This window comes from Muntiacus reevesi, chromosome 8, assembly GCF_963930625.1.
Source record: "Muntiacus reevesi chromosome 8, mMunRee1.1, whole genome shotgun sequence".
NCBI lineage: Eukaryota > Metazoa > Chordata > Mammalia > Artiodactyla > Cervidae > Muntiacus > Muntiacus reevesi.
The window spans coordinates 52,550,842-52,563,601 of NC_089256.1; the positions used below are offsets into that span (position 1 = coordinate 52,550,842).

The following is a 12,760-nucleotide window of genomic DNA, read 5'->3' on the forward strand; positions in this document are numbered from 1 at the left end:
GTTCTTCAGATGGCATAACTTACAGTGCTGTAACATCCAAAGAATATAAACTATTTTCAAATAAGCTTTCTAATTTGCTAGCAGCTAACTTGTAACTCTCTAGCTAACCAGTTAGGCTAGTAGCATAGAAGTAGCATAGAAGTAGTTCAAAATTCAATCCTCTGTCATCTGGGAGCTAATGTGCTCAGGTGTAATGGAGAATAGGTCTCCACCCTCGTCAATTTACAAGACATACATTTTAGGAAGAGCCAGTGGGCTGCAGTTAATGCTTTCTTCATCAATTATTGCTGGCTTCCCAGGTGGCTCAAAGGTAAGACTCTGCCTGGCAAAGCAGGAGATGCAGGAGACATGGGTACAATCCCTGGATCAGGAAGATGCCCTGGGAAAGGAAATGGAAACCCACTCCAGTATTCTTGCCTGGGGAATCTCATGGACAGAGGAGCCTGGGAGGGTCACAGTCCATAGGGCTTCCAAGAGTCAGACACAACCGAGCACGCAAACACACACACATTCAGTTACGACTTAAAATGTAATCACAATAATTCTGCTCTTTGACATTTCACAATAAGATCCTTAATATGAATCGAAACAACAGAAATTTGATAATGATGGTATTAAAATAATTGGCTTAGAAGAGAAAAAAATGTAAAAGGGGCTTTGAAAAGATTAAAGTGCTATGCAAAAGAGAGGTATTTCTTTCTTATTATTTTTCTCTAAGGAATCTTATGAATGTTTTCATTTGCAAGCAGATAATCGAAGATTGCAATGCAGACTACTGCAAACTTGGAATATCAGATTCAAATGTAATAATAAAGCCAGGACCAAAAGCCAGTCAGGTATAGTTTGCTTCTTTAAATTATATTAACCTTTCCCCTTAAAACTGGTGAATTCCCCTGCCTTTTATATATTTTATATTCTTCTTATTTTGTCTTATCCTACCTGTATCTACAGTTGGTTTGCTCATTTCTTCACTCCTAAATTTGTCCGTTAGCTTATTCAACAAACACTCACAAAATACCTATGTATACTCAAACCCTGTGCTAGGTGCTAAGAGATAAAGTGATTTCAAAACTAGACATGTTGTGCTCTGTGCTGAAGGAATACATGGACTGATAGAAAAATCAATACCGGTGCAAACAAATGCAATACAGTGTGACAAGTGCTGGAATAAAGGCTGAAGAAAGAGCAGCAGGAGTCCAGAGGTGGGAGTGAGCAGTGTTGCTGAGAGAGAAGTACCTCAGAGAAGGTGACCTATGCGCTTGGCCTGGAAGATGTTTAGGATTTCTCAGGCAGCCAAGGGAATGGGCTTTGTAGACCAGACAACTTGATGAGGGAACCGCTTTAGATGCAGCTAGAAAAATATCAATGTTGTGACAACATATCACCTCACGTCCCTGGACTCACTGCAGAGTAAAGACTATTTGTTGGTGTACATCTGCTAAATCTTCCTTAATAGCTTCTTAAGCTCCCCTCTCTTTGTGCACTTAGAGTCCTGTGGAAGCCATCATCGTCCTGCGTCAGTTTCCATTTTCCTCCAGCCTGCAGAGGATGTCTGTGGTTGCTCAGCTGGTGGGGGAGGATCAGTTCCATGTCTACATGAAGGGAGCCCCGGAGATGCTGGCTCAGTTCTGCAGACCTGAAACAGGTACTAACTGGCACTTCCCTCTTTCAGGAGGTGAAAATACTTAAAAACTCAAACAGACACAGCAAACCAGCCTAAATCAATGAACATGGAGGTGGTTGTTTTCTCGGTAGGTGGAAAGTGGGCCCAGCAGATCTGCTAAGGCAGAGGTGATCATTTCAAAGCAAAGAAAAGAGAGTAAATATCAGACTGTGGTCCTGCCAGCAATGCCCAACCACAATGCGGCATTAGAGAAGTAGATGTGAAACAAGTATCAGGACAAATCAGGAAACTACACTGGGATCAGAGGACCAGGGACGGTGAGAATGAGTGTTCAGAAGGAACCAAAGAGACAGGTCTGAACACCAGACTCATTCTGTAAACAGCGATGCTCTATCATCCACCTCCTGGGAGCTGGAACCACTTATGGTGTCTCAGAACAGTGGGAGGAGAATATAAAAACAATAAATCTTTTAGGGAAAAAAAGTGATTAGAGTAAATTAGGTGGTATTAGAGCAAGGTAATTGATCATTTTCACAGCAATTTCGTCTTTCTGGGCCAGATTTTAAGCTGATTTGTATTGTTTCTTCATCTTATAAACATGTACTCTCTAAGCTGCAGTCAAGATTTGTAAGAATATTGTTGCATTCAAATGAGTTCATTTGGATAAAATTGGCCTTTTTTCTCCTGATTTTCATCTATATTCTTCTAACAATTGCTGATAGCCATCAGCTTGTGCCTAGAATTTTAAGAATTGGCAAATGATTGCTTTTACTTCTTTCTCTACTTGGAGTCATTTTTTTTAGAATTCCCTCTATTTTTCTGATGTTGATCTTCCTCATAGCTCCCATTAACTCCATCCTTTACAGACTGTTGGTCTATCATTGGCTGTTATTTTTTTAGGTGTTACTTGCCACTGCCTCTTTGTCTGGTCAGTCTAATTCTTCTTATTGTCCTAACTTCTGATCCTTGACATATGATAATATCATATTCGGTGATTTTTCTTTCTTCTTGTGTTTAAGAAATAGAGAGTTAGCAGCCTCCTTGAAATAGAGCCTCACCTCCAGAATTATTGATATTTTAGAATTACAGAATGTCTGTGCCGAGTGGGAGCATAGACATCTATAACCTCTTCATTTTATGTATGGGAAAATTGAGATGCAGAAGAGAGACTTAAAATGCCCAAGGTCAGGAAGCTAGCTGGCAGCACAGTGGAGACGAGAACCTAACCTACTACACTTCTTATTATACTATTCTTTTCCCTAATATCTTTATATAACCATGCATACATAAACCATACAAATTTTATAGACATATTAACCTTAGTTATGATTACCACGTCAAAATACACAAAGGTTGGCACTGTGTCATCCATTACCTAAATTGGCAAATGTTTCTGCAAAGAGCCAAGTCATAAATATTTTAGGCCTTGTAGGCTACACCATCTTTGGCTCAACTGCTCAACCCTGCCATTGTAACCTGAAAGCAGCCATAGGTAACAAACAAATGGGCATGGCTGTGTTCCAATAAAACCTTAATTACAAAACCAAGCAATGGGATAGTTTGGCCTGCAGTACCTCATTTCATCTGGGAAGATGGTCCTGAGGCCTGTCTTTACTGAACTCAGCTAATGTATGTGACACCCAGTTGATGACCAGTACATCTTTGGCATTTATTTCTGTTAGATTATAAGAATAACATACTGATGAAGTTGTTTGTGGCCTTTAACTGAAGTTATAGTGTTCTATTTAAAAAAATTTTTTTTATGTGAACCATTTTTAAAGTCTTTGTTGAATTTGTTACAATAATGCTTCTGTTTCATATTTCGATTTTTTGGCTGAGTGGCATATGGGATCTTAGCTCCCTGGCCAGGGATTGAACCCTTACCCCTTGCCCCAAACATTGAAAGGTGAAGTCTTAACCATTGGACCGCCAGGGAAATCCCTGTAGTGTTTCTATTAAAGCATTTTTATGGAGGGAAAGTTAAAACAAAGTACAGTGACTGTATCCAGAATTTTGTTTACGAATTGAGCCACCTTTAGTGGGACCTGCACTTACCTCTCTTTTCTCTCTTGGCAGTGCCCAAGAATTTCCCAAAGGAGCTAAGAAATTATACAGTGCAAGGCTTCCGTGTTATTGCTCTTGCCCACAAAGTCTTGAAGATGGAGAAGCTTTCAGAAGTGGAAAGTTTAACCAGGTGGGGAGCTCAGAAATTGGCACTAGGGCAGGCTCTGTGTGCATGAAGAGAGTGAGCCCTGGAGATGAATGGGTAGAAGCCAAATCACCAGGAAACCTCTTAGAGATGGAGAATCACTCATCTAATGCCTTGCTTTAGAGAGGGGCAACTCTAAGCCACATTGGGGAGGACTTGCTCAGGCCACAGGGCTGGCTGGTGATGAAACAAGGACGGCAGTTGAGATCTCCTGACTCTCAGATGTCACTGAGTTATCTCTGCCTGATGACCCATCATCCCACCCAAAACAACCAACCCCCCCTTCAACTTCGGAGTATCATGTGACTGACAGATTAGGGGTCCCCTAGAAAAAAGGGTTTCAGAGAATGCAGTTGTCACTTTGAATGACCTCCAGAAATTTTTAGACTTGATTTCTTTCAGGAATTAGTAGTATACCCCCTCAGAGCTGGAGGAGTGAGTGCAAATTGAGTTCCTTATATGAAATAGAATTCAGTATTCTTCATTACATTCAAGGGGTAAACTGTCCTCTGCAGAGGGTAATCTGTAAATCATTTTTTCTTTCAAAGTTTTGCAGTTCTTAAAGGTTGTTTTTGAATTGTTTATGACAAAAGAGTAAAGAAATACTGTGGCAAATTGAATAAGAGATCATATACGTTACTCATTTTTTATTTTGTTTTGTTGACAGAGAGGTCCTCACTTAATACAATTTTTTTAAAATTATCTGCCCATCTGCATAGATGTAGTGTGTTACTATTTACAACCTAAGTCCATCTACTCTTATATAATCAATAATCACATCCCTTCCTTACACTGTGTCTATTTCCCCCAACTATAAAATGTGGGATTAGATGATCTCTAATGAGTATTTCAGTCATGACATTTTAATCTTCTAAATAGAATCACAAAGCTAATTTTGAAATGTATGAATGGCACTCTCAGGTTTAGTATTCAAGATGTTAGCTATTCTTGAGCAAACACAAAGACTCATAACACAGGATTTTGTAATTTTTCAAGATACAAATTCTAATAATGAAAGTTAAGGTCATGTGTGAAGACAAGATGTATTTTGCTTGAAGTGGAATATAGCCACTACCCAGGTGCTATATATATAAGGATGCAACTGTGATATTCTCATTTAAAAACTACCAGTGAGATAGACATTATTATAAATATAACAAAAAAGAAAATGAGGATAAATATGCTAGATTTCCAACCATCTCAGGTATTCCCAAAGAATATCAGGAGCCTATTTATCATGCTTCCTAGAATATAGTTATTATTTTCAAACAGGGTAAAAGAATAGGATTTTGATTTTTTTTTTTAGAGCCAAATTATATTTAGGAGAGGTTTCCAAATAGGAAAATTAAAAATGTTTAAAAAGCTGGCTTCATAATGGGGAAGTAGGAGTTTCTTAGGATGGCTTCGGGAAAAAAAGACAAAATAAAAACAGAAGAAAATTCCCTAACAAGACTCACCCTTTCATGAGTTTAGCCTATTTCTATTGAGCTTGGCTATTATTAGATGTCCCTCAAGGCACTGAGGATTCAGAAGTGAATAAAATCAAATCCTAGCCTTCTCATGGCTTATATCCTACTAGGGGGAAACAAATAATAAAGTTAATCTATGACATATGGTCAGGCAGTGATAAATGCCCTGAAGGAAAAAATAAAGCAGGTTAAAAGGATTTTTAAAGTGACAGGAGGGTGGTATTTTACATGGGGTGATTAGGGAAGTCCTACAAGGAGGTAACATTTGAACCAAGATCTTAGTAAAAGTAAGGGAGTAAGGCATACAGATATCCAGAGCAAAGCATTGCAGACAATAGGAACGGTGGAAAATGCAAAGGCCTTGATGCAGAATTTTGCTGGAATGTTGTGGAATCCTGAGAGGCCCAAGTACCTGAAGCAGTGAACAAGGGAAGAGTCATAAAACAGAGATCCAAAATAGAATAAATTGATGAGAAGATTTTGGGATCTTTCTTTCAATTCTAGTTAATAAGAACATTAATCCAATTTTTAATAGAAAGTCATGAAGCTAAATGATGGGAATTATAATACTCTCTGAGATCACGAAGGCAGAATTCATATCTTACTAACTGAGTGTTCACCAACGTGCCTAATGTAAGATCTAAAGTAGTGATTTAGTGACTGGGCTTTTGAATGGAGAATGTAGCTACTCACTTTCTACTCCAGAGAGATGTTTCTTCAATGAATCCTTATCCAAGGGTGAATTATTTCTCATTGAGAGATTCAACTCTATTCTTTCTCTTAAAGAAGTTTACTGACCATGTGATCATTTCCCTCCCGAGTACTACTAACATAATAGAAAAGAAATAGTATCAAAGAAAACTAGAGAAATAATAAGTGTAGGTGAGAGATTTCTACAAATTTCTATAAGATGTAAAGTAACTGGAAGAGTGGTAGCTGAATCAGCAGGCTAGAAGAAACTGTAGCCTATATCATGCCAGAGAGAGAGAGAGATTCCAAGAGGAAAGTTGGTTCACCCTGTAGAACCTGAGAGGATGAGTCTTTGATATGTCATGTACTACGGAAAGTGGGGGCTTCCCTGGTAGCTCAGCTGGTAAGGAATCCACCTGCAATGCAGGAGACCCTAGTTCAATTCCTGGGTCGGGTAGATTCCCCTGGAGAAGAGTTAGGCTACCCACTCCAGTATTCCTGGGCTTCCCTGGTGGCTCAGATGGTAAAGAATCCACCTGCAATGCAGGAGACTTGGGTTCAATCCCTGGGTTGGGAAGATCCCCTGGAGAAGGGAGTGGCAACTCACTCCAGTATTCTTGCCTGGAGAATTCCTATGGACAGAGGAGCCTGGTGGGCTACAGCCCATGGGGTCACAAAGAGTTGGAGCCAACTGAACGACTACGCACAGCACAGCACGTGGAAGGTGGCCCTGAACACGGGGGATGCGCTGAGAGCAGGCACAGAGACTGGTTCCCTAGGTGTCCCTCTCCTCCGCCTGCAATCCTAACTCCAGTCTGGACAGAAAAAAGAACAATAGAGGATCAAGAAAGAGCTCTTGGCCCCCAAATTTACCTTCTAAAAAACACCTGAGATTTATTTTCGAGAAGTCTCACATAACTAATGGAACACAGTTATACTCCAAGCCTCCAATTTCAAATTCTGAAAACTAAACTCTTGACTGATGTCATTCATGTATTTACTGCAGGCAACATATGGAGGCTGAAATAAATGATTCCATATTCAACTATTACTATAATATCTGGTATTCAGTATGGACTTAATAAATGTCTACTAAACTAAAATGCTTACAAATTTAAAAATATATGCTTACATGTCAGATTATATACTTACAAATTTTAAACTGCTTATATGCTTACAAATTTAAAATATACATGATTAACAAAAAATTTTAAAAAACCAACAGAATTGGAAGATAAATACATTGTTTTAAAAGAATAGAGTTGAAAAACATGGAAAGAGCAGATAAAAGATGTAGGAGTGATCACATCTGGGAAGGAGAAGGGGGAAGGTGCTGTGAAGACAGGGGCTATAGGTTTTCTTTATAATGAACTTTTGGATTCTTCCTGATTTGTTAAACCTGTGCACGTATGACATTGATAAAACTTAGAAATTTTAAAAAGAAATAAATCCAACTGTTGAGACTATATGGATATGCTTTAATATTGACTTTCTCCCAAACCCAAAGAGAACATGTGGAGTCAGAGTTAACATTTCTGGGACTTCTCATAATGGAGAATCGCTTGAAAAAGGAAACCAAACCAGTCTTGAAGGAACTGAGTGAGGCCCGCATCAGGACTGTGATGATCACTGGTATGCGTTTCTGGAAGCCTAACAAATTAAATCCATCCTAGGCATAAGAAAAAGGCCATGTGAGCTGACTGAGTCCCTGTGGCTGAGGCAGGAGGAATGATGCTTTGCTGTCAAGATTGTTACCCTCTGTTCCACTTACCTGGGAACTTGGGAAGCTCCCCTCAATGACTGTGAGCCTTGGAGGCAAGGCATTCTCTTTGCCTAAGGCCCTCTCTTCCTACCCAGGGTTTGTTCAGGGCCAACAGACTCACAGCAGGTATTGAAAGATGAGAACAGGGTTCTCATGAAGAACCCCAGTGAGACCTCTGTGTAAAGGGGTGAGACTGTCCTTTAGGGTGGTGGGGTAGGCATAGTTTGTGATGATTAAATTCAACATGGCTGATCCTAAGTGCTTTCTTTTTTAAACTTAATTGGACTCCAGATCCCAAGAATAGGTTTATGTTATCAGACCAAGCCTATACCTTCACCACTGAAAACTGTCAGTCTCCTGAGGATGAGTTGTAAAGCACTTAAACATTTGTTTACTCACTAGTGCATATTTTGAAAATATGTGATGTTCATGGACTTGATGCTAGGATGAAAGGGAGAGATAGACATAATGTTTGACCACTAGGGACAGACAGGCTTTATAAAACATTGTGAAAAAATGCAGAAAGTGTTAAATGCCCCCAAAGAGCACCAACAACATAGTATGGTCACTCAGAGGAGGGAGTGTTCAGTCCTGGATGCTGAGAGGTTTCTACACAAATCAAGTCCACTTTATTTGCCATCTAGGTGACAACCTTCAAACAGCCATTACCGTTGCAAAGAATTCTGAAATGATTCCTCGAGGGAGCCAAGTGATCCTTGTTGAAGCCAATGAACCTGAAGAGTTCGCCCCTGCTTCTGTGACCTGGCAGCTGGTGGAGAACCAGGAGAATGGGCCTGGAAAGAATGTGAGTGAATGTCAGAAAGCCCCTCCATGGACCGGGGCTGATGCAATACAGCCCTGACCCTGGGCAGCCCTCTCTGAGCATTAGAAGTCATCACAGCAATAATCTCTCCCATCTGCCTGGAGTTTTACAGTTTGCAAAGCTTTTAGTATTTGCACTGACACTCCTCAGTTGGCTTCACGTAGAAATTACCCGGAAGCGTTTTCAAGCTTCCAAGGCTAAAACTAGAGATTCAGTCAGAATCTCTGGGCTGGGAACTGAGTCCTTTGCCTATTGATTCCAGTGTACAGATGTGGCTGAGACTCACTGATTTACATCCAAAGTTCCCCTCCGACCCTCAGTTACCCTACACAGTTGAGCAAAGTATTCATTTTACAAATGAGACAACTGAGGCCTAGAGAGCTAAGCTTGCCAAGACTCACACTCGTGAGCTACAGAGCAGGGAGTCAAGTTCGGTCTGTTTGAACCCCGCTCCCCTAATTCATGGTCATTTGGATTGCACTGGACCTGTGACCTGACGTGAAGAGATGTCGGGCTTCTCTCGGTAGCAAGTTTCCTGTGCACTTCCCCCAGGATGGCGCTTTCTTGTACAGAGAATGGGCTGCAGCCTGACGTTTCATTCCTAAATGGAGTGCCTCTGCCTTTGTGTGAATTCAAAGAGATGGTCCTCAGGGTGATAAATTACAAAAAGCTCCCTTCCTTCAGGCTGACCAGCCCTTCAGATTGTTCAGTTCCGAGTATTTCTTTGTGCAGCATACAAGCTACACAGCTGTATGGAGTGGCCCTGCCCCTACCTTGTGAAGAGGTGTGTTAACTTGGCTCAAATCCATTGTGCGGGTTGTGAAAGATGACAGCTTCCTCTCTTCTTTCAGTGGATTTCTGGTGCTGATTTCCTTCTAAACTCACTTGCCTCAGCAACTACATATATTGCCTCAACTGCACTGTGTGACAAAACTCAGATCCTCACTAATTTTTCAAAGTGCCTAACGTTATTCAATAAAAATTAGTTTGCATGTACACATACAGATTTTTAAATAAGGATGCTGTATTTTTAAAAAGGCATTTTAATGAGGTATAGTTGATTTACAGTTTGTTAGTTTTGATTCAGTTATACATATATATTCTTTTTTCATATTTTTCCATTATAATTTATTACAGGATACAGATTTTCACTAATTTTTAATAAAGAGTCCAGACACTTCCCTGGCAGCCCAATGGTTAAGACTCTGTGCTCCCAATGCAGGGGACATGGGTTCAATCCCTGGTTGGGAACTAAGATTCCAACTGCCATGCATAGTGCATCGAAAATAATAATAATAAGGTGCAGGGACACAAGGTGGAAGGGGCTCTGGGCACCTTGAGGGAAGTGTTGGGCAGAGGTCAGGTTAGGCTCTGAAGAAGGGATCTACCTATTTTACAGGGAAGAAATCCGGGCATGATTTCTGATTGAATGGTAAGAGATCTTAGGAAACAAAAGGTTGCATGAGGAGAAGGAAGAGAAGGGAAGAATGTTTCCTCTTCTTCCCTGGAGTCACTCACTGGAACCTTGGAATGATTTCCTCAGTAACCTGACATCACACATGTTGTCTCCCAGACTAGGATCCAGAGCCTCATGTTGCCAAAGGAATCTCTGTTCATTTAATTTGGGGGGAACATTTTGAGTGTCTTCTTCATGTGAGTCTAAGTTCTGTGGGCAAATTCTACATTATATATTTGCTGGTCCTCACACTGTTGCATAACATGAATACACTTCCTTCCATCAAATGTAGGAAAACAGTGACATCCTTAAGAGCCAGGGTAGAAATAATGCCCTTTTTATTTTAGGAAACCTACATCAACATTGGAAACAGTTCAGTGCCTGTTGAAGAAAAAGGGAGCTGTTACCACTTTGCAATGAGTGGGAAATCATACCAAGTGATACTGCAACATTTCAGCAGCTTGCTTCCAAAAGTAAGTACTGGAGAAATGGCATGTTTCTTCTGCTCCTCAAATTAGTGAGATAAAAAAGGGTAAGAGAACAGCGAAGGCGATGACTAGCAAGGTTATCTCAGAATTAGGAAATAAACACCCTCACAGGGGGCACTGTTTCTCTAAAAGGTTTCCCTTCATCACTGCTCTTATATCACTCATCACACATCCACGTGCCCAAGGCCTCCTATTCAGAGCCCGAGGCTAGTGCTGCCCCTCGCCCCGCCCCCCCGTGGCTAGTCCAATCCCACTTTCCCTCCTCCCTGCCTCCCCAGCAGAGGGGCCCTACAGGTAGTTTCTAACATGCTGCCTGTTTTGGAATTTGCTTTTCTCTGAAAGCCACTAACTCATGTCAGGCTGAGCTCTATTCCCATTCCTGTCTGGATTCTTAAATTACAGCAGGAGGAAACAAAGGCTTTATGGTTTATTTTCAAAATCATTTGTTATCTTGTCGCTGTGTGTCTATTTTAAAATAGTGCCACGCAGAATGATGCCATTGGTGGGAACGAAACAAGCGGAGTGGCAGCAACCATCTGTTGGCACTGCCTTGAAAGTCCTGTCACCTTTCCAGTCAAGGACCGTAGAATCTAGACCCCCACGGTGTCTAGAAAGCTGTTAGTACACTCCTCATTGAAGAGATGGGAAAGCTGAGACTCAGAGACATGGTCATTTGCCTAAGGTCTTCACAATCTGGGACAGAGCTGTAATAGAACCTGATTCTCAACTTCCAACATATTGCTCCTTCCTCTGCAATTGTGGAGATGGTGCTTATTGAAAAGAACCGTAGTTGCCTAAGCATTTTAATCTTATATACTCCTCTGCTTTTCAGTTACTATTATTCAGTAGAGCTTATCCCATCTTGGAAAAATGATCTGGAACAAAGCAATAGTCTTGTGATGGAGAACCAAAAGTGAAAGTTAAATATTAAACTGTTAAATCCCCTTTTGCCCTTTCCTGATATTTGGTCTGATGTTATACCACCCAATGCTATATTAAAATGGTGGCCAGGAGTCATTTTTCAAGACCCTTCTTTTATTTTAAACGTGTTCTTTGTTCTAATCTTATTGCAATTGTTATTTTTTCTCTTTAGATTCTGGTGAATGGAACGATTTTTGCAAGAATGTCCCCTGGGCAGAAATCTAGCCTTGTTGAAGAATTTCAGAAATTAAAGTAGGTTTTAGTGCATGAAAGGAGGGTGTATTTGTTATCAATTGCTGGGTAACAAATTATCCCCAAAACACAGTGGCTTAGAATAGCACTATTTATTTTTTTCACATTACTGTGGGTCAGGAATTCAGGTGTGCTTAGCTCAGTCTTCTAGCTTTAGGTCCCTCTCAAGGTGTCATCAGGTGTCGACCAGTCCTGCAGTCATCTCAGCACTTGGTGGGGAAGGATCTGCCACCAGCCTCACCCCAGGTGTCGTTGGCAAGATTCAGTTCCTTGTGGGCATTTGGGCTGAGTCTCAATTTTTCACTCATTGTTGGGCACAAGCCAGGCTTGTTTCATTGCCATGAGGTGATTTCATAGGGATGCTCAGAGTATCAGCTTCAGTGAGAGTTAGCAAGCAAGAGAAGTCAGAGAGAGAGAGAGATGACTATTTTTTATATCTTCATCTTAGAAATGACATCCTACCCTGTCACTTTACTCCTTTCATTAGAAGCAAATCACTCGGTCAGTCCACACTCAAAGGAAGGCATTAGATAACCTCATGAATTCCAGAAGGTGGGCCATTTTAGAAGTTGTCTGCCCCAAGGAACATTCCTTCTGTGGCTGGTAGGGCTTATCATAAAGGAAGATCTCCCTGCTTGGATATGGAGACTAGAAATGACAGCATTCTGTACAGCTCAGAATGGGGTAAAAAATTGAGGAAGCATGTGAGTTATCACCTGGAATTATTTGAGGTTGGTCCATTAGAAGATACATAAATAATTTCAGATCTTCCAGGAAAGAGAAGAAATGATATTTTTACTGTTTTTAGGTATAGAGGCAAAAACAAAAAAAGGAAAAGTTCTTTCTTATCTCCTTCAAAAATACAGATGACCAAGTCACATCAGATTGGAATGGTTCTTCTTGAGACCAGACCTACCTATTACTTGCTAGGAAGGTTATAGCTTCTGGACTCAGATTTCTAGAAAGTTAAGTAAGGAATGAAGAGTAGTAAAACCTTAGATAGTTGCTGATAAGTAGTAGGTAAACTCAAGAGACTGCTTTTGACGATTATTTTTTGTTGCCTAAG

At 40.6% G+C, this 12,760-nt stretch overlaps 1 protein-coding gene across 1 annotated transcript in view; it reads left to right on the plus strand.

Moving 5' to 3' along the window:
* Positions 1-12,760, plus strand: part of ATP13A5 (ATPase 13A5) — a 115,083-nt gene that overhangs the window by 68,095 nt on the left and 34,228 nt on the right. Inside the window, exons 15-21 of the mRNA XM_065942117.1 lie at positions 750-836; positions 1,489-1,645; positions 3,701-3,818; positions 7,500-7,624; positions 8,399-8,559; positions 10,381-10,506; positions 11,615-11,694. Coding sequence (XP_065798189.1) covers positions 750-836; positions 1,489-1,645; positions 3,701-3,818; positions 7,500-7,624; positions 8,399-8,559; positions 10,381-10,506; positions 11,615-11,694 — 854 coding nt within the window. The remainder of the gene's footprint in view (positions 1-749; positions 837-1,488; positions 1,646-3,700; positions 3,819-7,499; positions 7,625-8,398; positions 8,560-10,380; positions 10,507-11,614; positions 11,695-12,760) is intronic.